Source organism: Rhodotorula graminis (assembly GCF_001329695.1).
Source record: "Rhodotorula graminis WP1 unplaced genomic scaffold RHOBAscaffold_5, whole genome shotgun sequence".
Taxonomy (NCBI): domain Eukaryota; kingdom Fungi; phylum Basidiomycota; class Microbotryomycetes; order Sporidiobolales; family Sporidiobolaceae; genus Rhodotorula; species Rhodotorula graminis.
Genome location: NW_017264932.1, coordinates 705,142 through 732,080, shown reverse-complemented (window position 1 = coordinate 732,080; position 26,939 = coordinate 705,142). Strand labels below are relative to the sequence as shown.

Sequence of the window (26,939 nt, the reverse complement as noted above, 5' to 3'; positions counted from 1 at the left end):
CGTAGATACGGTGCGCACCCGTCTCTCTCCCCGTCTCGGGCGCTCGGGCAGTCGACGAGCGGCACCTGACGACGACCTTCTCAACTCCAGCTCGCGCCAACCGTGGAATTCTTCCCTCTCGACGCGCTCTCGAAGCCTTCCCGCATTACCGTCGCTCTCGACGTGCGATTCGGCTGCCCTCGCTGCCCTGTGCGCCGCCGAGCCGTTTCAGGGCCCGACCGCTCGTACCTCGAGCTGCGCCTTCGTCCAGGTGCGGCCCGACTCGCTCGACTCGCTCGACGACGCTCCGCCAAGCCTTCTGCGCGCCAATCACTCGCGTGTGCTGCGGTGCGAGCACAAACTCTATCTGCTCCCGCACCCCACCCCTTGAGCGCTCTCGTCCCGCATCTCGACCTGCGGCCGGATCTCCGGATCTGCCTTCCCGGACCCTGTCCCGCTCGCAGGTGACTCGTCGAGACGATAGGCTCGTCCTCCTCGACTGCTTCTCTCTCTCTCCCTGCTCGAGCACTCGCGCCTGCTCCTCTCGAAGAATGCCCTCGGCCGACCAGCACCACTTCTCGCTCTCGACCTCGGCCACCTCGAATGCCGGTGCGCACCTCTCTCTCTCTCTCTCTCTCTATCTCTCTCTCTCTCTCTCTCTCTCTCTCTCCTCGTCGTACATTCCTGACCTCAGCTCGTCGCCCTCGGGGCAGGCAACTTTGTCGAGCGTCGCGGCGCCGACCTCTTCCTCGGCGGCCAAAAGCTGCGCTTTGCGTCGCTCAACGCGCCGCAGCTCCTGCGCGGCGACGAGAGCGGGCCGTTCGAGGTGCGCGACACGTTCGCCGCGCTCGCGGCCAAGGACGGGTTCGGCGGCGTGCCCGTCACGAGGACGTACACGCTCATGGTGCGTGCACGCTCCCCTCTCCTCTCGTTCTCCTCGTCCTCGTCCTCAGCGACGACAGCTGACACGCCCCTCGCGCCTCGCGCAGATCAAGAGCAAGCCGTACGTCGAGAAGGGCCACATCATCGGCTGGAGCAATCAACACCGCGACTGGCTGTGGGACGAGGAGCGGATGAAGCAGATGGACCTCGTGCTCGACGAGGCGCACAAGGCCGGCGTCAAGCTCATCATCCCGATCATCAACCAGGACTTTGGCGACGAGTGCGTCTTCCGCTCCTTGCGTCCTCGCTCGGCGGCGCGGAACCTGACGCCGCCTCTCGCCTGCAGCAAAAACTGGGTCGGCTGCACGACCGACCTGACTCGGCTTCGCTACGGCCTCGACTCGAACGCCAAGGCGCGTCGCATCAACTTCTGGAAGGATACGACCATGATTGAGAGGTGCGTCCCCCCTCGGCGTCGACTTGGACCTGCAGGAAGTGACCTTCTCAAGTTGCCTTCTCTCCTCCCCCTTCCTCGCTACGCAGCTTCAAGGTCATCATCGATCGCCTCGCCAACCGCGTCAACACGATCAACGGTCGTCGCTACAAGGACGAGCCGTGCATCCTCGCCTGGGAGACAGGCAACGAGCTCACGGCGGGCGACAAGCTCCCGGCGCCAGCCTCATGGACCCTCATCATGGCCAAGCACCTCAAGTCGCGCGCTCCTCGCACGCTCGTCATGGACGGCTCGTTCGCGCGCTACGCCGACCAGAGCAATATGTTCCCGAACGAGGTCCTCAGCAGCCCCGACGTCGACATCCTGAGCTATCACCACTACGGCGACGGCGAGGCGCGCCGCGTCAAGAAAGAGTGCGAGGTCGCTCGCAGGCACAACAAGGTGTACGTGTCCTCTCTCTGGACCCCTTTCCCAGAGCATGCGGCGCGACCTGACCTCGTCCTCGCGGCCATCCTCGCGCCCCTCGCAGCTTCGTCTCGGGCGAGTACGGCTTCTTCTACCAAAAGGAAACGTACAAGGCGTTCCTCAACGACGTCAAGGACGCTGGAGGTGCGCGCAACGCTCCATCTCGTCGTCGACGGGAGCGAAGAAGACTAACCTCGCGGACCAACCAGGTGCCGGTTCTCTCGGCTGGTCTTTCCGGCCTCACTCGTCCAGCGGCGGCCACAAGACGCACAGCGAGGGCTACGGCAACATCTTCTCGTACCGTGCGTGCTGTCTTCCCTCCAGCAAAAGGCAGGGCGCCGCTCACACGCCCTCTCTCCCTCGTCGCTCCCTCGCGCACAGACCTCCCCGGCTGGCCCGACTCGTCGCACCCCGAGTTCGACGACCGCGAGTTCCAGATCGTGCGCGACGTGCGCGACGCCTCGTTCAAGATCAACGGTCAAGCGCGCCCGTTCAAGTTCCCGATCCCGCCTGCGCCGGGCAAGCCGTGGCGGACCAAGACGGCGAGCGGCGCGCCCGCCATCGCCTTCCAGGGCGCCGCCTGGGCCGATCGCTACCGCATCACGGTGCGTGGGCCCGCCGGCGAGCGCTCCAAGGAGGCCAAGGACCACACGAAGGAGAAGAGCCTCGCCGTCGACATCGGCAAGGAGATCCAGGCGGTCGGCGGGCAGAACGTGCGCGTCTCGGTGCGCTCCATCAGCGTCGACGGCGTCGACGGAGGCGAGTCAGAGGCGCTCGCGCTCTGAGGATTGCGGCGGTCCGTGCACGGCGAGCGCTGGACTTTCTTCTTCCTCTCGGCTCCCATCCTCTCGAGCCTGTAGCGCCTCGTCATCGTGTCTTTTCTCTCGTTCTCTCTGTAACGACGGTCTTTTGACGTCCGAGTGAGCTGTCCCGTCGCGAGCTCTCTCGTTCGGAAGCCTCGCGAGATTGGCCTTCCCAAGCCAGGTCTCCTCGAGCGGGTCGGACGACTCGCGAGCGCTCGACAGTTTCGCTCAAGCTTTCTCTCTCGACTCGTCGAGACCAGAGGCACAGAGAAAGGCGCAAAGATCGAGTGGCATTGCGAGGCCGGTCCGGCTGCGGAGGAACGAAAGAGAGTCAGGGTCGCTCGGGGGGGGGGGGGGGGAGGGCGAGAGGACGAAGGAGGCGACGCACCTCTGTCCTGCACGCCTGCGCGCCTTTTCCTCCTGCTTCCACGTCCGCGCTCACGCCGCCGAGAACTTGTAGGTCAAGCGGCGGTAGTCGTCCTGGACGCCGACAAACGTCTCCTGGAGCTTGGCCTTGCGCTCGTCCTTGTCCTCGATCTGGAGGAGCTGCTCCTTGTTGAACAGGTACAGGCGCTTCTTGACGCCGAGGCGGATGAGGCGCTGCTGCGGCGCGTCGTTCGGGTCCGAGGTGAGGAGGAGGAGCATCTCGACGAGGCGGTAGAACTGGCGCTGCGGGTTGGGCAAGGGTGCGAGGGGCGTCGCGGTGTCAGGAGGCGGGACAGGAACGACGAGGAGGAGGAAAGGGATGTGAGGGACGCACATCCGCGAGCTTGTACTTCTTGCGGACCGACTCGGTCCACTCGCGGTCGAGCGGCGCCTTGAGCCCGGCGAGCGCGTTTTCCGACACGAGCGTGAACAGGTCGCACTTGTCACGCATGTCCTCGAACGCCTCTGACGGGTCCTCGACTGTGCTCGATCGAGGTTCAGCAGGCTGAACGAGAGAAAGGGGAAGAGAGGACGGTGAAGAGGACGCACCTGTGAGCTCGCTGATCTCCTTGCGAGACAGGATGTTGCGGTAGCAGGTTGTGTAGAGGGCGGCTGTAGGCTCGAGCGATGTCAGTACGCGGCGAGGCAGGAGGACGGCGAGAGAGGGAGGAGCAGGACGCACTGCCGTGGCCGTGACCCTGGTAGATCGGCAGGAGGACGAATTGGCTGCGAGCAGACCGACGTCAGTCACGTTTGAGGGGGCTTTTGAAAGAGTGGGACGCACGCGAGACGAAGCCGCTTGGTGTCTGGCCAGCAGAAGAACGAGTAGAACGACACGAAGCCCATGAAGTGGAACGATGTGACGCCGTCCGTCTTCCGCCGCTCGAACCTGGTGGGCGTGCTCGTGGTCAGTCGACGGCGCTTGGCGAGACCAGGGACGAACAAGAGAAAGAGTGGCAGAAAGGCGGACGCACAAGGTGACAAACTCCCACCGCCCGTCCTCCTCGTCTATGTAGCTCGCGCCCTCGATGTACAGCAGCACAAAGATCTGCATGCGCCGGTGGTACTCCTTGAAGCCGGGCGTGTCCCAGTTGGCCCAGTACGCCTCGTACCGCACCTCGTCGTCGTCGTCTTGCTCCGGGTCCTCGACAGGCTCCCACTCGCGCTCGGGCAGCACAGGGCCCGGCTCGCTCCTGCCCTTGCCCTTGCCCTTGCCCTTGCCCTTGTCCGCCCCTGCGCCCGCCGACCGTGTGCGGTACGCGCCGACCCTGGTCCCGAGCGGCTTAAACTCGCGCGCGTCCTTCTCGACCGTGGCCTCGAACGCCTCGAGGTTCTTCGAGTAGGACGGCGGGATGAACTCGTACAGCGTCTTTTCCGGGTCGTCGGCCTTGACGTCGCCTTGCTCGGGAAACTTGGCGTCGAACGAGATGCTGAGGTACTGGTTGAGCGAGCCGGACGCGAAGCGGTACTGCGAGGGTGCGGCAGACAGGTCAGCGAGGTGCGCGCGCTGAGAGCAGGCGTGAGAGGGACGGTCCACGCACATCTATCTCGAGGCTCTGGTACCCAAAGATGGTCTCCTCGTCGCCAAAGATCGGGTAGACGAAGATGGGCGAGAAGGGCTCGACGAGGAGCTGCTCGTCGTCAGGCAACGCGGCGGTCTCGGCTTTGGAGCGCACTGTGGGCGTGGATGTGAGTCAGCTCGGCTCCGTACAGCGCGCAGGGCACAAGGGGCGACGAGGGAGTGTGGGGAGGGGGACGCACCCAGACGTAGGCGGAGGGCCTCGAGGCCAGATGCAGACCACTCGGTGGACATGTCGGGCGGGAGCTCGGCGCGTAGAGAGGCTCCTTGAAGCTAGTCGAGGCAGTAGCGAGCCGCAGCGGGCGAGAGCGGTGGAGTGAACAAGACGAGGGACGCGTCCGACGACGCGCTCTCATCTGCGACGAGCGAGGCGAGCAAAACACACTCTCAAGGACGCTGTACAGTCTCACGAGCGATCTCTAGACAGCTTCAATAGCATGCTCGCCGGACGCCGGATCTACGGAATCATCTGCCAGCTGTCGCCCGTCCCCTGCGCGTCCACCTCGCCCGGCACCGACAGCGTCTGCGACCCAGCGAGGCTCGCCGGCCTCCCTCCTGCCGACTGAGCTGGTCGTTGCGGTACAGGTGGCGGCGCCTTTGCGGCGGCGGCGGCGACGGGCGACGCCGAGCCGGACGTGTCGGACAGGGTCGGCGGAGGAGGCTTGCGCCTCACGGCGTGAAAGGCCGACGGCGGACCCGCCGCCGATGTCGGCGAAGAAGTCGAGGTGGAGATGGCGGGCAGAGTGGGTGAGGCAGAGTCGGACAGGTCGACGAGGTCGCCCGTCTTGACCGTCGAGGGCGCAGGCGGCCGTGCGGGCGGCTTCTGCGGCACGGCTGGCGGCGCGCGACGCTGCTGCGGCGGACCGGGGACCTTGCCGTTGCCGTTGAGGAACGTGACGGACGACTCGCCCGTCAGGTAGTAGTCGGGCGAGAACGGGTTGGCGACGGCCGGGTTGCGCGCTCGAGGAGGGACAGTCGGCGGCTTGAACGTGCCGTCCGGCTCGTTCCACCACGCCCGGTCGTCGTCCGACGGCGGCGGGAGCGTCTTCTTGCCCGTCGACGAGCCGATGGCGAACCGGGCGAGCTTGTCGTCGAGCGTCTCGTCGGACGTGTGCGAGAGGAGCTCCTGCAGGAGCTGCTTGCGCAGGGTGGCGCGCTTGTCGTGGTCGACGCTGCGGATGCGGGCGCGGAACAGGGCGTAGACTGTGGATCGGGGGCGTCGTCAGTGAACAGGCGCTTTGAGTGACCGAGTCGAGGACGGGGGAAGGCGCACCAGGACGATGGTCGGACGTCCTGAGCTCGGCGCGCTGATACCGATAGCAGTCGAGCTGTCGTTCGAGGAGAGAAGACGTCAATACGACGACCGAGGAGGGCAGGAGGCGGGCGAACTAGCGCAAGACGAGCTCGCGCCGCGTCGACGAAGAGAGAGAGGGAGGGGGACGCACGTCGTGGCCCTTGTACAGGATGCGGTCGGTGTAGGCCGGGATGCGCGCCTTCTCGGACGTGTCGTACGTGTCGGTGCCGTTGTCGTACCTGCACAGGCGAGCTCGTCAGTCTCGCGCCCCGAGAGTCGCACCCGAGAGAGAGGGAAGGGAAGGGGACGACGGCGACGACGCACTTGTACGTCGGCCGAAAGACGAGCGGCGCCTCCTGGTACCCGTCAAAGACGCCCCTCGTGCGCATCGCGCTGTTGAGCTGGTCGGCGTCGTACAGCGCGTCGTAGTCGTCCGACTCGGCGAGTGGGCGGACCTGCTCGTTCGGGAGCGAGATGCGGTAGTTGGTGTCGGCGGCCCAGACGACGTTCCTGGCGGGCACGAGAGGATCAATGAGGGGGCGAGGAGAGGAGAAGAGGCTCGGACGAGGGACGCACTCGTGGCTCGAGATGGTCTTGCCGCGCGCAAAGTGGAGCCCGTCGACGATCGTGCGATAGTCCTGGTTGCGCTCCTCGACGTTGCTGTGTCCGGCAGCGAGATGGGCCGTAAGGAAGCAGAGGGTCGTGTTGCGGTAGTCGAGGCGGATGGCGACGGCGCCCTCTGCGTTTCGAGAAGGCGAGGTCAGGTCGACTCGGGCCGCGACAAAAGTCTCTCGACGAGGACGCACTGTTGCCCGCAAGTCCTCGCACGCCGGTCTGCAGGAGAGAGTCGTCGTGAGTATCTGCTCACCGAGGTACAAGCACCGCGGAGAGAGAAACATGGGGCGCACCTTCTTGGTCGCCGCCTCGACGTTCCTCACCTCGCCCGCCACCTCCTTCTTGCACAGGACGATGAGCGCCGTGCCGACGAGCTGACCCGAGCGCAACAGGACATAGTCGCTCTTCTTGTCGGGCCGGTCGGCGATCGTCTTGAGGATGCGCGCCTCCCAGCGACGCCTGCGGGCGGACGAGGGGACGGTCAGGTCGCTCTCGACGGCGCGAGGGGGGAGGGAGAGAGTGGGGACGCACTTCATGGCCGGGTCGGTCGACATGATCTGCTGCGGCGACAGAGGCACAATCTCTTGGAACCCGATGACGAGCAGCGCCGGATCTGGACCTGCAGGCGCGCTCGTCAGGTCCACCTCGCGCCGGCGCAGAGGGAGAGAGAGAGAGAGCCGGGGCCCACCATCGGCAGGGAACAGCCACGGCAGGAGCGACTCGGCGCCCGGCGCCTTGCCGTTGAGGTTGTACGTCCCGACCCAGATGGTCGCGGGCTCGTGCGACGTGAACTCGTCGCTGCGGGCGCGCAGCTGCGCCCGGAGCGCGTCGTCGATCGGGTTGAAGATGCGCACCTTGCGCGACGTCGCGAGGTTGCCCTGCAGGTGCGACGAGGGGTGTCAAGAAGGGGCAAGGCGACGAGGGCGAGGGGAGGGAAGGGGGGACGCACGAGGAGGGCGTCAATGGCTCGCTGCTTGCCCGTGTCGAAGAGCTGCTGCTGAAAGACGCGGTTGACGCTGCGAGCGAGCAAGAGAGAGACAGAGAGAGAGTCAGGACGAGGCTGCCGAGGAGGAAGGGAGGGCGTGCACGCACCTCTTCGAGGCGTCCGACAGCAAGCCGGCGAGCGACTTCTTGCCCGAGCGCGTGAACGACGTGTTGATGGCGCCCGTCCCGACGTAGATCTTGCTGAGCGCGTCGCCGTTCTGCGGGTGCGGCTCGGGTCAGTCCGGCTCGGCGTGAGGGAGAAGGAGAAAGAGGGGGAGGGGCCGAGAGAGAGAACGAGAGGGGCAAAGGGAGCGAGAGAGGTACGGAGAGAGCGAGGGAGAGAGGGGGGACGCACATCTGCCCACAGGACGCGGTGGCTGCTCCACAGGGACGTCGACTCGCTCGAGCCGAGCCACGTCGGCTGCGTGCTGCGCAGAAAGTCCTCGAGCGCAAAGCGCGAGAGCGAGTCCTCGACGGCGTTGGTGCGGTCGAGACACTGCGGGCGAGGGACGAGGGAGAGTCAGTCTCGAGACCGGGGGAAGAGTGGCCGAAGCGCGAGAAGGCGCACATCTGCGAGGGAGGACGAGGGTCAGTGACGCTCAGGGAGGAGAGCGGGAAGGAGAGAGAGCCGGGACGCACCTTTGCAGTTGGTGCGGAACACGCCTCGCTGCGACAGGATGGGCGTCGGCCGCCCCTGCCCGTCGACGCCGACGACGCACGCGCCGAACCCCTCGCTCACCTCGCCGACGGCCCTCGCGAGGTGGTGCTTGACGCTCTCGATCCCGCCGACCTTGGCGTGCTGGTGAAAGTCGAACGCCGTCATGTCGACCTCGCCGGCAATGTTGTCGTCGGCGTCGGCCGCCGCGCGCAGGTGCGCCTCGTACGCGAGCGTGAGGGCCGCCTCGCCCTCCTTCGAGCCGAGCAGGTTGATGCAGTGCAGGGCGCCGTAGTGCTCGAGGAGGTCCTCGAAGTGGCGCAGGAAGGCCGGGAGCGACGCCTCGATCGGGCGCGTGATGGTGATCTTGGGGTTGAACGGTTGGCCGCCGCCTTCCTCCCAGAACACTGTCGTCGTCGAGGGGCGAGGGGAAGGCGTCAGGGAGGGGGCCCGTAAGGACGAGGGGGAGAGGAAGAGGCGGAGAGAGGGACGCACAGGGCACCGAGCCACGCGTCTGAACGTAGGACCAGCACATGTCGCGGGTCCTCAGGATCGTCTCGGTCTCGACAAAGTTGGCGACGCCGCCGTCGTCGTCGACGCCGCGCACGTTGAACCTCGTCCCGCTGCGCTTCCACCCGAGCCGGCTCACGAGGCTCAGCACGGCGGGCTCGCCGCCGAGCGCGATGTCGTACACGCCGACGTAGCCCTGGATGGCGAGCACCATGAAGGCCTGCTCGTCAAACACGTCGCGCATGTCGGGCGGGAGCGACGAACGGAACGACAGGAGCGGCGCGACGAGGTACGTGTTCCACAGGAACCGCGAGTCGTGGTCGAGCGCCGCGGCGGCATAGCCGTCTCGAGTCGGCCCGTCATCGTCGTCGTCGCCGCCGCCGCCGCCGCCGCCGGCCGTCGTGGTCGCCGCTCGCGAGAGCTTGTCGAGGCGCGCTTGGAGCCGGGTTGACAGGTCGAACGCGTCGGGCCCGCTCGAATAGTAGAAGCTGGAGCTGGCGAGGATGCGGCGGATCCCTTGACACGGGTGCTCGAGGGCCGACGGCTCCGAGCCCTCGGGGGCGTACTCACCGCTCGAGTGGGTCGAGGGCGGTGCGTGCAGGTAGTCGAACGCGCCCGAGGTGAGGCAGAAGAAGTCGACGCCGAGGATGCGGTTGACGGGCTCGGTGCCGGGGCCGGCAAAGGGGCAGTCGTACGTCGCGCCGAGGGCGGTGGCGTGCGTGATGATGGGGATGAAGGTGTCTGCGAGCGGTCGAGCCGTGTCAGACCTGGTTCGGTGCGCGGGCGAGGGGACAGAGGGGGGGAAGACTCGCCGTTGCCGACCGAGAGGACGCCCAAGCAGCCACTGACGCGGCTGTGGAGGAGGGTGGCGACCTCGAGGTCGATGTCCTCTCTGGGCAAGAGCTCGACGACGACCGAGACGCTGGTGTCGGTGTGCGAGGCCGGGGTCGAGGCGGATGAAGGCGCCGGCGGGGAGCGGAAGACGAGGGCCCACTCGGACGAGGTGAGGACGAGGGAGCGGCCGGTGCTGGCACGGATGAGCCACAGCTGGAGTGGCACCTGCATCACCTCGTGGCGAGCAATGGTGGTTCGTACCAAAGCAGATGAAGCCCCGCTCGTCGTCTCTCTCCCTCTCCACGCCTCGCACAACGACTGCCATGGCCCCGATAACGCACCTGCAGACGCTTGAAGAGTGCAACAAGCTCCTCGCGAGCAAGCGCGCGTCCCTCGTCGTCGTACGTCCTCTCCTCCTGCCCCTCCCCCCCCCACCTCATCTGTCCCGTTCTCTCACGCCCGATCCCCTCGACAGATCGACTTTCACGCTGCGTGGTGCGGCCCATGTGTGAGTCACAACCATCCCCTCGACTCGTTTCCGCGAGCGGCCTTTGCTTGGGCGAGGGCGGCGCTGCGGTGGCCGCCGACGTCTGCGACGCGCTCGTTCACGAGCGCCAGGAGGCCGTTGAGCGTTACAAGGCGGTCAAGCCGTCCGACGAGCAAACACAGACTGAATCTTCGCTCTCCCGCCGCAGCACGCCATCGCCCCCGTCTTCGAGAAGCTCGCGGCTCAGTACCCGACCGTCGTCTTCTGCAAGGTCGACGTCGACAAGGCCCAGGAGATCTCGCGCGCATACCGTGTGACGGCCATGCCGACGTTCGCGTTTGTCAAGGGCGAGCGCAAGGTGCACGAGGTGCGAGGAGCCAACGCCAAGGCGTGAGTCGTCTCGCTCTTTCGAGTCCTGTCGTCGTCGCGCCGCTCTCCGTCGCCTCGCACTTATGCATCTCACTCTTGCAGACTCGAAGCCGGCATCAAGCAGTTCAGCGCCGACTCGACGGGCACAGACGGCGCCTTCCCCGGCGGCGGCCAGACACTCGCCGGCACGGCCATCCCGACCGAGGTACCGCCAGCCGAGCGCAACTACACCAAGCTCATCCTCATCTTCCTCGTCGCCGCCTGGTGGGCCTACTCGCGAGGCCAGAAGTAGCGGGCTGTGCGACTCAGAGGTGTCGAGGAGGGACGGTGCGCGAGCCGGCGAGAGGCCGGTTGTCGAGGTGGCGTCGATGGGTCGGGCGAGAGGGCGGACAAATCTGTTGATACCCAGCTCGAGGCAATGTACGAGCGTGATCCTGACTTGGCGGTGTCTGCGAGAGGGCCCGATTGCGCCGCCTCACGCTTCGAGCCTGCGACGGTCGGCTCTGCTCCCACATCACCGCTACCTCGCCTGAGCCGATGCTGCCAGCTGGACGGCCTCCAGGCCTACTGCGAGAGCTCCTGCGCGACCTGGCGCAAGCAGTGCGTCGTGCCACACCTCTCTCTCCCCCTCGCCCGATGAGGCCGCGTCGTCTCGGTTGTCGAGCATCGCGCTGACTCTGAGCTCCCTGCAGACTGCGCAACGCCGACCACTGCCTCCTCTCCGCACCTTCTCGTCGGTCCAGGCTGCACACGCCCCCGTGCCCAAGCCCTCCTCCCTCCACCACCGCACCCTCTCTCCTCGCTTCCCCTCTCCGCCCTCGGCACCACCCGCATCCGCACTAGCCCCGCCGCACACGCGCACCCTCTTCGGCAAGAGCGTCTTCAAGGTCGATCGCCTGCGCGACGCCGTCCGCGACGCCGACTCGACCGAGGAGCGCGCCGCCGCCCAGGTCGCCCTCGCGCAGCACCTCTTTGCCTCGACGTCCGACCGCCTCGACCTCGTCAAGGAGGGCCTCGAGGCGTACGAGGACGGCGCGCAGCTGTGGGCCGGTCACGGCGCGCGCACCGACGTGCTCGCCGACGACGAGGCGTTCCGAGGGTACCTGCGCGCGCTCGCCACGGTTGCCGCCGCGCCCGAGGAGAGCGACAGTACGGTCGCGAGCACGTTTGACAAGATTCAGCAGGCGCCCGCACGCCGCGCGCAGCTCCTGTCGACGTCGTCCGCCGCCGCCACCTCGTCCACCCCTGTCGCCGCGTCCACCTCCGCCGCCGCCGCCACAAGCCCGTCCGACTCGTCGTCTTCGCCCGCACCCGTACCCGCCGCACCCTCGACCTCGCACGCCGCCGACGCTGCGGCGCCGTCTCCCGCCGCACCGGCGATTGCCCCCTCGACCCTCATCTCGGCCCTGTTCTCCGGCAACGCGGCGCGCGGCAAGGGCGGCGAGGCCAAGATCCAGTCGCTCGGCTCGTTCGCTGGCTGGGGTGCTGCGTCGGGCAAGGCGGCCGCCGGCGGCGCCGAGCCGATCCGCGTCGTCGTCGAGGAGGCAAAGAGCCCGCTCCTGTGGCGGTTCCTCAAGTTTGTCGCCGTCACCGCCCTGTACTCGTTCCTCCTGTGCGCCCTCTCTCCCTCCTTCCCTCGAGCGTCACACAGACGCTTACCCGTTCGACCCCCCACAGCCTGTCGCTCCTGTCGCTCCTGATCGACTCGTCGGGCATCCTGCGCGCCGGCGCCCAGTCGCAGCCGTTCGCGCCGACGGCCGCGCCCAACCCGGACGACCCGAACGGCCGCGGTACGACGTTCAAGGACGTGCACGGCGTCGAGGAGGCCAAGACCGAGCTGTACGAGATTGTCGAGTTCCTCAAGGACCCGGAGCGCTTCTCGCGCCTCGGCGGCCGGCCTCCTCGCGGCGTCCTCTTGACTGGTGCGTCTTCTCCTCGTTCTCTCTTGTCTCCTTCGTTCGTGTACTCATGCTCCCTCGCGCGCAGGTCCTCCTGGCACGGGCAAGACGCTCCTCGCTCGCGCCGTCGCCGGCGAGGCGGGCGTCCCCTTCTTCTCGGCGAGCGGGTCCGAGTTTGACGAGATGTACGTCGGCGTTGGTGCGCGCCGCATCCGCGAGCTGTTTGCCGCGGCGCGCAAGCAAGGGCCGGCCATCATCTTCATCGACGAATTGGACGCCGTCGGCGGCAAGCGGTCGCCCAAGGACCAGAGCTTCCACAAGCAGACGCTCAACCAGCTCCTCACCGAGATGGACGGCTTTGCGTCGACCGAGGGCATCATCCTCATCGGCGCGACCAACTTTCCCGAGAGCCTCGACAAGGCGCTCGTGCGCCCCGGCCGGTTCGACCGCCACGTCGCCGTGCCGCTCCCCGACGTTCGCGGCCGCATGGAGATCCTCAAGCACCACATGCGCAACATCCTGTACGACAAGAAGACGGACCTGAGCATCATTGCGCGCGGCACGATCGGCTTCTCGGGCGCCGACCTGCAGGCGCTCGTCAACCAGGCCGCCGTCAAGGCGTCGGCCGAGAACGCCGACGCGGTTCGCCCGAGTCACTTTGAGTGGGCCAAGGAGCGCGTGCGTCCCCCTCTCTCTCCGCCTCGTCGTCGTCGCGGCCGAAACTCACGCTCGAACCTCTTTTCTCCAGATCATGATGGGCGCCGCCCGCACCAGCGCCTACATCACGGACGAGAACAAGCTCGCTACGGCCTACCACGAGGCTGGCCATGCGGTGCGTCCTCGGCTCTCTATCGTCGTCGTCGTCGGCGAGGCACTGACCCTTTCCGTCCGGCAGCTCCTCGCCATCTACACCAAGGGCGCCTACCCGCTCCACCTCATCACGGTCGTCCCTCGTGGCAACGCCCTCGGCTACACATCAATGTTGCCCGAGGCGGAAAAGAACTCGCATTCGCTCCTCGAGTACCGGGCCAAGCTCGACGTGGCGATGGGTGGCCGCGTCGCCGAGGAGATCATCTACGGCGCCGACAACGTGACGGACGGCGCGTCTTCCGACATCTCGTCTGCGACCAACATTGCGACGAGCATGGTGCGGCGCCTCGGCTTCTCGGACGCGGTCGGCCCCGTCGCGCACACGGGCCAGGCGAGCGACGGCGAGCCGCAGCCGTCCGAGGAGACGCTGCGCGTCATTGACGGTGAGATCCGGTCGCTCGTCGAAGGGGCGCAGGAGCGCGCGAGGGCGTGCTTGACGGCCAAGAAGGTCGAGCTCGAGCGGCTCGCGAGGGCGCTCGTCGAGTACGAGACGCTCGACAGCGCAGAGGTGCAGAAGGGTGCGTCCCACCTCTCTTTCCCTCTCTCCCTCTCTCTCTCTCTCTGTCAGCGGGCGGTACTGACCGTGTCGGTCTCGGCGCGCGCAGTGATCAAGGGCGAGCCGATCCAGCGGACGGGGCTCGAGTGAGGGGTGGGGCGAGGCTCTTGTTCCCGCCGCGTGTAGTGACAGCAACTTGACTAGAAGCAATGTACCGTAGTCTCCCCTTTTCGAGTGCAGACCGCCTCGCAGTGAGCGAGAGAGCGAGGTCTCGGCTTTTCGAGGAGCGCCGGACGAGGAGGAGAGGCTCGTCGGCTCGGCTCCCTCTCCCCTCACCACACTCTGCTCTGCTTGCCAGTCCCGCCATGGCCTCTTCTGGTGTCGCAGGACTCCCCGCAGCCGGTGCGTTCCCTCCCCCTGAGCCTGCACAGCTCAGCCCGGCGCGCTGACGCTCCCCTCCCCACTCAGGCGTCGGCAGCCTCGCCACGCTCCTCAAGCGCCTCGAGGCCGCCTGCAGCCGACTTGAAGACGTCGCCCTCACCTCGGCGAGCGGCGCCCCCCTCTCGAACGCGTCCGCTGTTGGAGCGGCCGGCATCCCCCCGCCCGCGGCCGCCCCCTCGTCGTCCTCGTCGTCGGCCGCCGTCGCAGCGCCGCAGCAGCAGGACGAGGTCAAGCTCGCGCCGAGCGTCGAGGCGTTCCAGGAGCTCGTCGACGGGCCTTTGACCAAGTACATCAGCCTCAGCAAGGACCTCGGCGGCCTCATTGAGCAGCAGGTCCGTCCTCCTCTACGACCTCTCTCAATCTCTCTCGCCCGCCCTGGAGCCCCCTGAGCTGACCCAGTCCTACCCACGCAACAGTCGCAGCAGGTCGCCAACGCGTTCATCGCCCAGAAGGACTTTGTCCAGCTCGCGACGGCGTGCAAGAAGCTGTCGGCCTCGGACCCAAAGTACCAGTCGCTCATCGGGCCGACCCAGACGGCCCTGCTCGCCGTCATCGACGTCAAGGAGAAGAACCGCGCGAGCAAGGAGAGCAACCAGCTCACGGTCGTCAGCGAGGGCATCCCGGCGCTCGGCTGGGTCACCCTTGTGCGCCCGTCTCTCTCTCTCTGTCTCTCCTCGCCGTCCCAGTCGGCCGTACTGACCCCTTGCGTCGCCTCGCAGGACGCCAAGCCTGGTCCCTATGTCGGCGAGTTCAAGGACAGCGCCATGTTCTGGGTCAACCGCGTCATCAAGGAGCACAAGGAGTCGTGCGTCCCCGCCCTCGTCCTCCTTTGCGTCCCCCTCCTCGGCGACTCACGCCCCTCGCGCCACGCCCTGCAGGAACCCGAAGCAGGTCGAGTGGGCCCGCAGCTTTGTCGCGCTCCTCGAGGACCTGCGCAAGTACATTATGGCGCACCACACGACGGGCTTGACGTGGAACCCCAAGGTGCGTCTCCTCTCCCTTGTTTCCCCCTCGTCGCCGAGACTGACTCCTCGCCCACGAACAGGGAGCCGACCCGACGACGTACAAGCCGTCCGCCTCGGCCTCTGCCGCCCCCGCTTCGGGCGGCGCCCCTCCTCCCCCTCCCCCTCCTCCTCCTCCCGCCGCCCCGGCCCCTCCTCCTCCGCCTCCCGCAGGCGGCGCTACCGCACCCGCACCTGCCTCGACCTCGAGCGGCGGCGGCGGCGACATGTCGTCCGTGTTTGCGGCGCTCAACCAGGGCGAGGGCGTCACCAAGGGCCTCAAAAAGGTCGACAAGAGCGAGATGACGCACAAGAACCCCGAGCTGCGCGCTTCGGGCGCCGTGCCGGCTACCGGTGCGTCCCAATCTCCCTTTCTCTCTCTCTCTCTCTCTCTCTCTCTCTCTCTCTCTCTCTCTCTCTCTCTCTCTCTCGTGCGGGCAAGAGCGACTGCTCGGAGCGAGAGCGCTCACGAGGCTCGAGCGTGCGCGCAGCGGCGAGCAAGGGCCCGGCCAAGGCGCCCAAGCCGGCGGCGATGCAGAAGAAGCCCGTCAAGACGGAGCTCGACGGCAACAAGTGGAACATCGTGCGTCCTCGCGCTCGCTCTCTCTCTCTCTTTCTCGGCGTCGGCAACTCGAGGCGTGCTCGACCGAGACTGACCTGCCCTCCCTCTTCCTCGACACGCAGGAGAACCACGAGAACGAGCGCGGGATCGTCATCGAGCAGACCGAGATCAACCAGACGGTCAACGTGTTCAACGTCAAGGGCTCGATCATCCAGGTCAAGGGCAAGGTCAACGCCATCTCGCTCGGTGCGTCGCGCCACCTTTCCGCTCCTCGACTCGGCCCCTCGCTCCTCCTCGAAGCAGCGAAACTGACTCGTTCTTCGACGGGCCTGCCGCACAGTCAACTGCCCCAAGACGTCGATCCTGGTCGACTCGACCGTGTCGTCGCTGAGCGTGTCCAACTCGCCGTCGTTCACGGTCCAGATCCTCGGCAAGTGCCCGACCATCCTCCTCGACGGCAACGACGGCGGCCAGGTCTACCTCTCGCGCGAGTCGCTCGCGTGCGAGATCGTGTCGGCAAAGTGCTCGGCCCTCAACGTGAGCCTGCCCGTCGACGGCGAGGACGACGGCGTGTTTGAAGAAAAGGCCGTCCCCGAGCAGCTCAAGACGGTCGTCAAGGACGGAAAGCTCGTCACGACGGTTGTCGAGCACTCGGGCTGAGGGTCGTCGTTGTCGTAGCCCCCCTCTTTGTCCAGCAGTGTAGAAATGCAGCCGTGTCTCTCTCTCTCTCTCTCTCTCTCTCTCTCTTTCTGGGCCCGCACTCGACCTCTCTCGAGTACCCGAGAGGCTCATCTCGCAAAGCCCTCGCTAAAGTACAACAAGCCCTCTCGCCCTCTGTGCGCTACGTCCGACGAGACGACGACGACGACGAGGACGACGACCGCCCGGGCGCGTCCTCGCGGATGCAGTTGCCCTCGCCGGGGAGGAGGTACCGCAGCTCGTCGGCGTGCTCGACGACGTACGTCGGGATGTCGGTCGCGCTCTTGCTCCTGTTGCGGATGTATCGGGGCGTAGGGAGAGGGAGAGGGGAGGGGTCAGTGCGGCGCTTGATCGATCGAGAGAGGGACGAAGGAGAGGTCGCGCGCGAGAGAGAGTGGAGGGAGGGAGGGGGGCGGGGACGCACGGGACCAGCCTGAGCTTGTTGAACAAGTCGCGGTACGTGTACGCCTCTGGCAACATTGCGAAAAAGTCGAGGCCGGCGCAGATGGTGTGCTGGATGCGCTCGGGCTTGAGGAGGTGAGCCGGGCGCGAGCCGAGGCGGTCGACGTGCGAGTAGCCGGTCGCCTTTGTCGCAAAGTCGGACAGGCGGCGGAAGCACCAGCTGTGTGGAGGGGAGGGAGGGCCGGGGGCGGAGGGAGAGGGGGAGAGTCGCGGTGGATGAGGAGGGGGGAAGAGGGACGGCGAGGAGGGAGGAGGGAGAAGAGGCAGAGGTAGAGGGAGAGGGACAGGGAGAGCGTCAGTCGAGGGAACCTGGAGAGAGAGAGAGGACGAGAGGGAGAGAGGGCGCACGAGCAGTGCCAGCCCGAGTTGGCGAGAACACGCTCGGTGACCTTGCCGTGCCTGCGGGAGAGTGTGTCAGTCGCGCACGCGGTTCTCCACCCCAAGCACGAGGGACACGCTCAGAGAGAATGGCCCTCGAGGACAAAAGAGAGCACGAGACGCACCTGTAGAACTCGTCCGACCCTCTGCCGCGCTGCGGCCACTCGACGGCCGTCGCCCTCCATGAGCTCGTCTCGCCGCCCTCCTCCCACTCAAAGCTGTACAAGAAGCTCCTCATGCCGAGGTGCAACGCCGAGCCTTTGCCGAGTTCGGGCGCGGCAAACGCGCACGCCTCGACGAGCGCGGCCGTCTTGCGCGAGGGCACCTCGTCGACGTCGCTCAACAGGAGGACGGGCGGCGGCGTGTGCGGGTCGGCCGGGTACTCGGAGCGGAGGAGGTCCGTCATGGCGCGGCGGAGCGCAATCTCCTGCTCGAACGGCGACTCGCCCGCAGCGAGCTCGGCGCCGGTAAAAGGGCGGTACGTGATCTTGGGCAGGTAGGGCTTGAAGCGCGGGTCGGCGTCGAGCGCGGCCGAGAGGATGCGCGGCTTGGCAAGGCCGGTAAAGGTGCGGTCCGACTCGAGGATGAAGAAACGCGCGACGACGGGCGACAGCTCGTGCAGGCGCACGAGGAGGAGGTCGAGTTCGGTCGAGAAGATGGTCTGCGTGGGGCGCGCGTGCGGGTCAGGGTCTTTGGTGGTGCGGGCTTGTGTGTGAGAGAGAATGGGGGACGCACGGCGTCCCAGACTTGGGGCACAGGGTGTGGTCGCGCGTGCCAGCCGTGCAGGTGGCACAGGTCGTCGGGGCGGGCGTCGTCGGCCCAGTAGTGGGGGATGACGTCGGTCGGGGCTTCCGAGGTGTCCCACAGGGGCCTGGTCGAGTAGGCGAGGTAGCCTCGGGGCAGGTTGGGGTGCACGAGGGCGGCGTAGACGAGTGCGAGGGCGACGAGGGCGACGACGAGGTGCAGTGGGCGAACGCGTCGGGCGAGCATGCTCGGGGGTGGCGGTGGCTTGTAGCCAGCTGTTGTGCGGTATGTGCTCGTGACCAGCCTCGGGCCAGGCGGCTGTGGGACGAGGGAGAGAGATGGTCTGAAGGTCGACGTGTGGGGAGGCCGACGACGACACCGCCTCGGCTCACAGGGCGACTCGCGGTAGATGCACAGAGCCGTACTAGTGTCTACAGGGCAGCTTGTACCGGTCCACAGCCAAATCGAGAGAGCCAGGCGAGCGAGGTCTCATCTCTGAGGTCGTCGTCGGGCGTCCGCCTCTTGCTGCTCTCCGTCACGCTCTCCCGCTCGAGCCATGTCGAACCCGTTCGCAGACCCAAACCCGCAGTCCCTCGACTCGGTCCGTCCCGCCCTCGCCCCTCGTCGTCCCGTCCTCGCTCATCCCCCTCATCGCCCGCCCCGAGCAGAACCCGTTCGCCGACCCAACGGTCCAGGCCGGCCTCCAGTCGCGCACCCAGGACGACTACGAGCTGTCGAGTGGCGCGGCCCAACAGCCGCAAACCGCGCAGGGGGGCGCCGACGTCCAGGCCCGCCTCGAGGAGCTGCAGCGCAGGGAGCGTGAACTCGCCGTGCGTCCCTCGTCCTCTCTTCCCCTGTGTGGTCCTGACCGAGCTGACATACCGCACGCAACGCACGCAGGCTCGGGAAACCGCCCTCAGCCAGAAGCAGGAGCACATCCGCAACTTGTCCGTCCCTCCCTCCCTCCTTCCTCCTCGACCCAGCATCCTCCTCGAGCCACGCCCACCACAGCGACCGTGCACTGACACCTACCTCGTGTTCTGTCCTGGCAGCGGCAAGGCCAACTGGCCCGGGTTCGGCTTCAACATCCTGTTCCACAGCATCGAGGAGGAGATCCCCGACGCGCACCAAGCCACGGTCCTCATGCTGTACCGCATCTGGATGTTCTTCGTCCTCGTCCTCGCCGTCAACCTCGTCGCCGCCGTCCTCTTGACTGCATCAGGCTGTGCGTCCTCTCCCTTTTCGTCCCTCGTCAAGACCCTTACTCACCCTCGGGTTTCCGCCCACAGCGTCTAGCGGCGACCTCGGCGCAGGCATCATGTACCTCCCCGTCCTCAGCGTCCTCTCCTTCCTCCTGTGGTGTGCGTCGCGCGCCTCCTCTTGGTCTTTCTGCTTGCCCTCGAGACTCGCTCGACGAGGATCCTGACTCTCTCTCTCTTTCGCGTGTACAGACCGGCCCGTCTACAACGCCTACTCCAAGGAGTACTCGTTCTTCTACTGTGCGCATCGACCCCTTTCCTCCTCTCTCTTGAGCCTCGGGACTGACCCTTTCGCTCTCCCCTCGCCCCTCCTCGCCCTCTCCCTCTCTCTCTCTCTCGCCCCAACCCGCCCCACCCCGCCCCCGCCGCACAGACATCTTCTTCTTCTTCGGCCTTTGGCACGCCCTCTTCTGTGTCTACATGTTTGTCGGCATCCCCTCGTCGGGCGGCGCCGGCCTCATCAACCTCATCTCGAGTTTCGCCGGAGGCCACATTGCGGCCGGGGTCGTGTGCACCCTCGCGACCGTCGGCTGGGCCCTCGAGACGCTCGCCTTCCTGTGGATGTTCAAGAACGTCAGGGCCCACTCGAGTGGCGAGCAGGGGCACACGCTCGCCCAGGCAAAGCAGGAGATTCAGATGTGTGCGTCCTCTCGACTTTTGCTCCTCTCTCTCTCTCTCTCTCTGTCGCCGCCGACCCGCCTTCCCTCCCGACAAGAGTCCTGACCTGCTTCTCCTCCCGCTCTGATGCGACGACGCAGACGGCATCAAGGCCTACCTCTTCAAGGCCTCGAGCATGCCCGCCTCGTCGCAGCAGCAGCCCGGCGCGCAGGTCTAGCGGGCTCGTCGACTCGGGCGCCGCAGCGGTTTCGGCAGCAAGCGGGGGCATCTGGACGAGGTGCGGCTCGGCTCGAGCGTGGGAGCTGGGAGGGGACGGACTCGGCTCGAGTGAGGGCTTTCTTTCTGTGCACGCCGTAACCTCTCGAACCTCTTTTCTTTTCTTGTCGTGCTCGTCGCCGCTCTCGAGAGGGGCCGCATGAGAGAGAGAGAGAGTCAAGCATGCTGTTACAGGCTGTGCGAGGGAGAGAGAGAGAGAGGGAGAGGCTGAAGAACGAGGTAAAGGTCGGGCAGAGAGAGGGGGAGAAAGGCGAAGTGGGAAAAGGCGAGGGCGAGGGGGGATCTATCACGACAGGTGCGAGGGGGGTAATACGGCAGAGAGGCACACACACACACAGAGAGAGAGAAAGAGAGAGAGGAGGGGGCGCCTCACCGAGAGACAAAGCCCGGGTCGCGCACGGCGGGCGTCTGAGCGCCGACGAGCGCGATCCCCTCCTCCTCGTCCTCGTCCTCGTCGCCGCCGCTCCCTGCGCCGCCGAGCAAGCCGTACTCGCTCGGGCGCCTCGCGAACCTGCTCCCCCTGCGCTGGCCCCTCGCGCGCCACGTCGGCGCGACGACGAACGCGTGCCACCCGGCGCGCACCATGTCGGCGAGCGCGCCGGCGAGCTCGGCGCACGGGCCCTCGCCGCCGTCGGCGTGCGGGTCGTCGGCGCGGCGGGCGAGCCTCGGGCGGCGCCAGAACCGGAGCGTGAGCGACGACGCGACGACCGACACGCTCGAGAGCGCCATGGCGGCGCCGGCCATCATCGGGTGCAGGTGCACGCCCCACGGCAGGAGGACGCCCATGGCGAGCGGGACGCCGACGAGGTTGTACACGGTCGCCCACACAAAGTTGAGGCGGATCTGGCGAAAGATGCGCCGCGAGAGGTCGAGCGCGGCGACGACGTCGAGCAGGTCGGCCTTCATGAGGACGACGTCGGCCGCCTCCATCGCGATGTCGGTGCCGGTGCACAGGGCGATGCCGACATCGGCGGCGGCGAGAGCGGGCGAGTCGTTGATGCCGTCGCCGACCTGCAGGTGCCGCGACCGAGGAAGAGGGTCAGTGCGGCTCGACGACGAGAGAAGAAAGAGGGCGAGAGAGAGAGAGCGATGACGCACCATGGCGACGCGGTGACCTTGCTGCTGAAGCTTCTGCACGAGCGCCTTCTTGCCGTTGGGGCTCATGGCCGCGTGCACGTCGACAGCGGCGATTCCGACCTCGTCGGCGATGGCGCGCGCCGTCAGCGGCTGGTCGCCCGTCGCGACGAGCACCTCGACGCCCATCCACCGCAGCGCGTCGATGGCCTGGCGCGCCTCGGCCTTGACCGTGTCGGCGAGCGAGACGACGCACGCGAGCTGGGCGTCGACGGCGACGGCGATGCACGTGCGCCCGAGGCGCTCCTCACGCGTGCGGAACTCGGCGTACGCCGAGGGGAGCGTGACGGCGCACTCGTCGGCGAGGAACGACGCGTTGCCGATCTCGATGCGGTGCGTCGAGCGGCCCGTGCCGGACGAGGGCGACAGCGAGGGAAAGTGGCCCGCGACCTCGCACCGGACGCCCTTGCCCGTCACCGACGCGAACGACGTCACGTCGAGCGACGACGGGACCTCGGCGAGGCCGAGCGAGCGCAAGCCCCACTGGGCGACGGCCTTGGCGAGCGGGTGCTCCGACTTGGTCTCGGCGGCGGCAAAGAGGAGGATGGCGTCGTCTTGCCAGCCGACACGGGCGCCGAGCGCGTCGGCCTCGCTCGACTCGAGACCGGTGCGCTCGACCCACCGCACGCCGACGACGTCGAGCTTGCCGACGGTGAGCGTGCCCGTCTTGTCGAGCACGATGCGGTCGACGCGGTGGCTCGCCTCGAGCGGGCCGGCGCCCTTGATGAGGATGCCGTGCTGCGCGCCGACGCCCGTGCCCACCATGACGGCCGTCGGGGTCGACAGGCCGAGCGCGCACGGGCACGCGACGACGACGACCGAGATGCACAGGCGCAGGCAGACCATGAACTTGGTCGTGCCCTCCTCGTCAAACACCCTCGGCAGGTCGGACGCGACGTGGGCGACGACCATCCACGCGACAAAGGTCGCGAGCGCGAGCGAGATGACGACGGGGACAAAGTAGCCCGCGACCGTGTCGGCGAACGCCTGGATCGGCGCCTTGCTCGTCTGGGCGTCCTCGACGAGGTGGACGATCTGCGCGAGCGCCGTGTCCTTGCCCGCACGCGTGACGCGCATGTCGAACGTGCCCTGTCCGTTGACGGTGCCGCCGATGACGCTCGACTTGAGGCTCTTGGCGACGGGCACGACCTCGCCCGTCACCATGCTCTCGTCGACCGACGACTCGCCGCGGATGACGACGCCGTCGGCGGGAATCTTGTCGCCGGGGACAATCTTGACGACGTCGTGGACCTGGATGAGCTCGGTCGGGACCTTCTTCTCCTTGGTGCACTCGGCGTCCGTGTAGATGATGGCCTGCGACGGCGCGAGGCTCATGAGGCGACTCAGCGCCGTGCTCGTCTGGCCCTTGGCGACGTTCTCGAGGTACCGCCCGAGCGAGATGAACGTGATGAGCATCGTGCACGTGTCGAAGAAGACCTTGGGGTGGTACGCCGGGTCGCCGGCGAACGGCGCGCACACCATGGCGGCGACCGAGTAGACGAACGCGGCCGACGTGCCGAGGACGACGAGGACGTCCATCGTCGCCGACGAGTGTTTGAGGGCGCGCCACGCCGAGCGGTAGAACCGCAGGGCGACGCCGAACTGGACGGGGAGCGTGAGGAACAGGCACGCGAGGTCGCCGAGGTAGATGCCGCGCACGAGCGCAAAATTGACGACGGGCCGCAGGAACGGGACCATGGGCAGGACCATCGACAGGAGGAAGACGGGGAGACCGAACGACGCGGCGCGCAGGAACGCGCTCCGCCACTCGGTGATCTCCTTGGTGCGCGCGAGCGACTTAAGCTGCATCGCGTTGTTCTCGTCCGACGCGAGCGTCGCGTCAAAGCCCGTGTCCTCGATCGCCTCGACAATGTCGCGCACGCCGGCGAGGATGGACGGGTCGTAGGTGACGCTCGCGCGCTCGGTCGCGAGCGACACGACGGCCGACAGGATGCCCGGCGTCGAGCGCAGCGACGACTCGATCGACGAGACGCAGGCGCCACAGCTGTTTGGCGCGAGGGTAGGGAGAGTCAGAGTCGTCCTCGACTTCCTCCCTCGCTCCTGGACCTGAGAGAGAAAGCGGCTGGCGACGCACGTCATGCCGTAGATCTGGAGCTGCACCGTGTCGGCCTTGGCCGGCTGTATAGGCGCCGCCTCGAACCCCATGTCCTCGATCTCCTGCGAGGACGGCAGAGGAGGAGGGTCAGCGAGGTGGTTCCAGGGCGAGGAGGGGGGGGTCTCGAGAGTCTGGGGCGCACCTCGGCGAGCTTCTCGGGCGTCCACAGCGCAGGGTCGTACTCGATGACGGCTCGCTCGGCGCTGTAGGTGCGTCCGAGGTCAGTACGGGCGGGCGCGAGCCGCTCTCCGAGGAGTTCGGCGACGACGAGCGGGAGGCCGAGGACGCACAGGAGCGCAACCTTGACGCTGGCGATGCCGTCCTGGCTGTTCAGCCCGTTCTCGATGCTCGCGACACATGCGCCGCACGTCATTCCTGTTGGCCGCGGCGAGGAGATGAGGTGAGCGACGTTCGCGAGCGGCAGGGGGAGGGGCAAGAGAGGGGCGACAGGGAGAGAGCGTGCGCGCACCTTCGACCTTGAGATGGACAGTGTGCACGGTCGCCTTGTCGCCGAACGAGAGCGCCTCGAGGTCGCCATCGTCGTCGAGGAGCTTCGCCTCCATCTTGCTGATGAGCGACTCGGTCGAGCGGGCGGGGCGCTGGCTGGCCTGGCGGGAGGGCGCACGGGGCTCGGAAACGCTCTTAAGGTGTGCTCGGAGCTGTGCAGCACGGCGGTCGAGTGTCGGGGAGCTTGAGGACGAGCGAAGTTGGCGGACGGTCTGGACTCGGCGAGGCGGAGCCTCGGACCTCTTGCTCGGTCGCACTCGCCGGACTCGCTCATCTCACTCGCTCTCGAGGGGACAGGAAAACAGCTGAGGGCAATGCGGTTGAAATGCTTTTGTCGTGCTTCAGGTGGCGCACATGAGGCAGCCATGCGAGGGAGAGAGCGAGAGGGGAGGGAGGGCGAAAGGGTATCTAGCGACAAGTACAAGGCTTGGGAGGGAAGAGGGAAGAGGTTTGCGTTGGTGTTGAAGACGGTTGAACGACATGCGAGTGAGGGGCGCGGGTACTACTGGATTTGCGGGTGCGACGATCGGGAAGGGAGAGAGAGGACGAGAGGTGACTGCTGCTGAACGCGGCTTGTTCGAGAGAGAGGGTGGGGCAGGGGCGGTGCGAGGCACGAGCGTCGTGTCGCCGAGCTGGCCGAATTGGATCGACGCAGCGCCGGGCGAGAGGCGACGACGAGGCCGGCGGCGACGACTACCGGTCGTCCTCGGACGACTCGCCGTGTCCGTACGCCGCCCTCGAGTAGACGACCTCGCGCCCTCGACCGCGACGAAGCTCGCTGCGGCTCCGGCTGCGCTCGTCTCGCGCCGAGCTGCGCCCACGCCCACGCGGCGCGTCCGCCTCGCCATCGGCGTCGTCCCCGCTCGGCTCCTCCTCGTCGAGCGTGCGCTCGCGCTCGCGCGTGCGGCCACGCCCACGGTCGGCAGGAGCGCTCACGCGCCCACGCGAGCGCGAGTGCGAGGCGCGCGACCGAGAGCGAGTCGGGGCCGGTGAGGGCGAGGGCGACGCCTTGCGGGCCGAGGGCGACATGGAGCGCTTGACGGCGCCGTGGCCGCGTGCGCCCGAGCGGCCGCGACCCTCGGCGGCGGGTGCGGCGTCGGTAGCGTTCGAGTTGCGGCGGGCGACGGAGCGGCCGCGACCGGCGGTAGGTGGAGAAGGGGGAGGGGAAGGGAAGGGCGACACGCCGGACGGCGTCTCGCTCGTCGCCTGGATGTAGTGGCCCGGCGTGAGCCTGGCGCGCTCGGCGCCACGGCCTCGGCCGGGGCGGATCGTCGCGTCGCGGTCGAGGTCGGACGCGCGGACGGTGGTCGACAGCGGGATGTCGTCGTCGGCGGTGGGCGAGCTCGGGGTGGGCGTGAGCGGGCGCAGCGACGGCTCGGTGCGGACGTTGAGCGCCGCAGGACCGCCGCGGCCGCCGAACATGGCGCGGCGAGGGCGAGGCGCGGGCGACATCGAGGCCGAGGGGGACGAGTTGCCGACGGCGCGTGAGGGAAGGGCGGCGTCGACCGACAGGCTGCGCTGCATCTCGGGGCCCGACTGGTCGATCGACGCCGAGCGACCACGCTCGACCGGCGCCTCGGTCGACAGGTGCGAGAACAGGTAGCACGCGAACGCCGAGTGCGGGTCGTGCTCCTCGCCCTCGGACGGCGACGGCGACGCTAGCGGCGACTCGCGCGGCTCGACCGGCGACGCCTGCCCAGTCCGGAGCGCCCGGATGCGCGGCGACAGGAGGACCTCGTCGGTCGTGTCGAGCGACGCGAGTCCCCGCAAGGCCGGCGAGCCCGGGCCGGACAGGCGCCTGCTGCTCGACCGGAAGCTCGACAGGGACGTCTCGAGCTTGGGGCGCTTGGGCACGCCGACGCACCCTGGCCGGCCGCAGTGCGACGGCGGCGCGACGAGCGTGGGCTGCTCTGCCGAGTCGCACTGGCCGGGGAGCGACAGGGCGGCGATGTCGTCCTCGTGGACGTGCGCGCCCGAAAAGTCGGCCATGGTCGGGAGCGCGACAAAGCGCGACGAGGGCGACGTCGGGTTGAACGCGGGCGACGAGTGGGCGGCGGCCGCCTTCTGGCGAAAGTAGAGCGGCGAAGGGACCGCGGCGTGGAGCCGGCCGGGCTTGCGCCGGTACGGGAGGTCCTTGGCGGCGGCGGCCGCCGCGTCTGCGGCGCTAACGAGTGGCGACGCTAACGGGTCCGGCTGGTAGTTGATCGTCCACGCGGGCGAGTACCGGCCACCGCCGTTGGGCAGCGACTGGCCGCCGTACTCGAACCGGTGCTTGGGCGGCGGGAGGTCGAGTGAGGGCGGGTCGGCGAGGTGAAGCATGCCGCTCCTCGGTGACGGGCTGTTGTTGGCGGAACTGGGCGGGGTGGAGCACACCGACTTGGCCGACGGGACGAGTGGCGGCACGGCCGACAGGAAGGGCGAGTCGTCGGGCGACGCCTCGCTGCGCTCGAGGTCGGCCTTGCGGCAGTCGCTCGAGCAGTAGGTCGAGCCCATCGTGGCATTGCCGCAGCTGCACAGGCGCGGCGCGGGAGGGGAGGGGGACGGGGTCGAGATGTCAGCTTTCGGTTCGCGGCTCGGACGAAGCCAAAATCTCGGGGCGCGCGACGGCAACCCCCAGCACGGGGACAGAGGGGCAAAGAGAGGGCGGGCGCACCTGAGGCAGAAGTCGCCGAACGGGAGCTCGACGCCGTCCTCGGTAGGCTCGCGGGTGCGGACCGCAAACTCCATCTCGAGACGAGCACGTTCCGTGGAGGCGAGGCTCGGCACTCGTGGACCGGGTTGGATCGCGCGCTCTGGCGAATAGTTGCGCGTCGCTCTGGCGCAGGTGGATAGGGCGGTCGCTGGTCGTGCGGGCGAGTGTCGTCGGCGGCGGGATCAGGAAAGGCTCGGCGGGCGGGTGGTGTGCGAGGCGAGTCTGGCGAGAGGCCGGTCGGCGGTCGTCGAGGGAGGGCTGGCCGGGGTGTGCGAGCTCGAACGGTGGAACGAGAGAAAGCTGGCTCGAGCTGGGCGGGGCGATCTGCGGCAGCTGGTGGAGGGCGAGAGGCGACGACGGCGAAGGGCTCGCGCGCGCTCAGGCTGTGTCCGCGCGAGCTCGTTCGGGGGAGGGTTTCTGCCTCTCCGCCTTTTTCTCCCAGGCGCCCCC

At 67.8% G+C, this 26,939-nt stretch overlaps 10 protein-coding genes across 10 annotated transcripts; 5 read left to right on the top strand and 5 right to left on the bottom strand.

Annotated features, from left to right (window-relative positions):
- Positions 1-530: 530 nt before the first annotated feature.
- On the top strand, positions 531-2,565 carry RHOBADRAFT_43296 (glycoside hydrolase family 5 protein; the record flags this gene model as incomplete). Its single annotated transcript, XM_018414201.1, has 8 exons — positions 531-588; positions 693-883; positions 969-1,141; positions 1,208-1,318; positions 1,405-1,758; positions 1,845-1,924; positions 1,990-2,082; positions 2,162-2,565. 8 exons carry the CDS (start codon positions 531-533, stop codon positions 2,563-2,565), a joined length of 1,464 nt encoding a protein of 487 aa, XP_018271916.1.
- A 291-nt stretch (positions 2,566-2,856) lies between these two features.
- RHOBADRAFT_48323 (uncharacterized protein) lies at positions 2,857-4,822 on the bottom strand (the record flags this gene model as incomplete). Its single annotated transcript, XM_018415125.1, has 9 exons — positions 2,857-2,893; positions 2,972-3,252; positions 3,344-3,489; positions 3,559-3,621; positions 3,692-3,735; positions 3,794-3,898; positions 3,984-4,477; positions 4,551-4,684; positions 4,771-4,822. The coding sequence occupies 8 exons, from the start codon at positions 4,820-4,822 to the stop codon at positions 3,022-3,024; spliced, it is 1,269 nt and encodes a 422-aa protein (XP_018271915.1). The 3' UTR covers positions 2,857-2,893; positions 2,972-3,021.
- Positions 4,823-4,995: 173 nt separating this feature from the next.
- Positions 4,996-9,711, bottom strand: RHOBADRAFT_52882 (uncharacterized protein; the record flags this gene model as incomplete). Its single annotated transcript, XM_018416557.1, has 16 exons — positions 4,996-5,791; positions 5,862-5,916; positions 6,034-6,121; positions 6,207-6,392; positions 6,459-6,621; positions 6,689-6,716; positions 6,791-6,956; positions 7,029-7,116; positions 7,186-7,375; positions 7,447-7,513; positions 7,590-7,699; positions 7,837-7,977; positions 8,121-8,148; positions 8,201-8,543; positions 8,632-9,387; positions 9,492-9,711. 16 exons carry the CDS (start codon positions 9,709-9,711, stop codon positions 5,046-5,048), a joined length of 3,375 nt encoding a protein of 1,124 aa, XP_018271914.1. The 3' UTR covers positions 4,996-5,045.
- Positions 9,712-9,803: 92 nt separating this feature from the next.
- On the top strand, positions 9,804-10,628 carry RHOBADRAFT_43293 (uncharacterized protein; the record flags this gene model as incomplete). The annotated part of the gene is made up of 4 exons (XM_018414200.1): positions 9,804-9,881; positions 9,956-9,988; positions 10,176-10,357; positions 10,439-10,628. The coding sequence occupies 4 exons, from the start codon at positions 9,804-9,806 to the stop codon at positions 10,626-10,628; spliced, it is 483 nt and encodes a 160-aa protein (XP_018271913.1).
- A 245-nt stretch (positions 10,629-10,873) lies between these two features.
- Positions 10,874-13,831, top strand: RHOBADRAFT_52880 (uncharacterized protein; the record flags this gene model as incomplete). Its single annotated transcript, XM_018416556.1, has 7 exons — positions 10,874-10,936; positions 11,029-11,948; positions 12,014-12,258; positions 12,323-12,912; positions 12,983-13,066; positions 13,130-13,622; positions 13,710-13,831. The coding sequence occupies 7 exons, from the start codon at positions 10,874-10,876 to the stop codon at positions 13,748-13,750; spliced, it is 2,436 nt and encodes an 811-aa protein (XP_018271912.1). The 3' UTR covers positions 13,751-13,831.
- A 134-nt stretch (positions 13,832-13,965) lies between these two features.
- Positions 13,966-16,334, top strand: RHOBADRAFT_52879 (uncharacterized protein; the record flags this gene model as incomplete). The annotated part of the gene is made up of 9 exons (XM_018416555.1): positions 13,966-14,002; positions 14,069-14,373; positions 14,458-14,685; positions 14,761-14,846; positions 14,920-15,025; positions 15,087-15,396; positions 15,534-15,625; positions 15,727-15,850; positions 15,945-16,334. The coding sequence occupies 9 exons, from the start codon at positions 13,966-13,968 to the stop codon at positions 16,262-16,264; spliced, it is 1,608 nt and encodes a 535-aa protein (XP_018271911.1). The 3' UTR covers positions 16,265-16,334.
- A 61-nt stretch (positions 16,335-16,395) lies between these two features.
- Positions 16,396-18,133, bottom strand: RHOBADRAFT_48322 (glycosyltransferase family 17 protein; the record flags this gene model as incomplete). The annotated part of the gene is made up of 5 exons (XM_018415124.1): positions 16,396-16,593; positions 16,728-16,925; positions 17,114-17,164; positions 17,269-17,804; positions 17,879-18,133. 5 exons carry the CDS (start codon positions 18,131-18,133, stop codon positions 16,446-16,448), a joined length of 1,188 nt encoding a protein of 395 aa, XP_018271910.1. The 3' UTR covers positions 16,396-16,445.
- A 301-nt stretch (positions 18,134-18,434) lies between these two features.
- RHOBADRAFT_52877 (uncharacterized protein) lies at positions 18,435-20,012 on the top strand. Its single transcript, XM_018416554.1, has 8 exons — positions 18,435-18,488; positions 18,556-18,717; positions 18,788-18,834; positions 18,940-19,112; positions 19,177-19,248; positions 19,339-19,386; positions 19,520-19,786; positions 19,905-20,012. The coding sequence occupies exons 1-8, from the start codon at positions 18,444-18,446 to the stop codon at positions 19,979-19,981; spliced, it is 891 nt and encodes a 296-aa protein (XP_018271909.1). The 5' UTR covers positions 18,435-18,443; the 3' UTR covers positions 19,982-20,012.
- Positions 20,013-20,186: 174 nt separating this feature from the next.
- RHOBADRAFT_26063 (uncharacterized protein) lies at positions 20,187-23,879 on the bottom strand. Its single transcript, XM_018412729.1, has 6 exons — positions 23,760-23,879; positions 23,581-23,665; positions 23,433-23,493; positions 23,270-23,352; positions 21,139-23,179; positions 20,187-21,051 (listed from the first exon to the last, which is right to left on the bottom strand). The coding sequence occupies exons 1-6, from the start codon at positions 23,851-23,853 to the stop codon at positions 20,410-20,412; spliced, it is 3,006 nt and encodes a 1,001-aa protein (XP_018271908.1). The 5' UTR covers positions 23,854-23,879; the 3' UTR covers positions 20,187-20,409.
- A 608-nt stretch (positions 23,880-24,487) lies between these two features.
- RHOBADRAFT_52875 (uncharacterized protein) lies at positions 24,488-26,642 on the bottom strand (the record flags this gene model as incomplete). The annotated part of the gene is made up of 2 exons (XM_018416553.1): positions 26,451-26,642; positions 24,488-26,306 (listed from the first exon to the last, which is right to left on the bottom strand). Exons 1-2 carry the CDS (start codon positions 26,522-26,524, stop codon positions 24,491-24,493), a joined length of 1,890 nt encoding a protein of 629 aa, XP_018271907.1. The 5' UTR covers positions 26,525-26,642.
- Between the last annotated feature and the right edge of the window lie 297 nt (positions 26,643-26,939).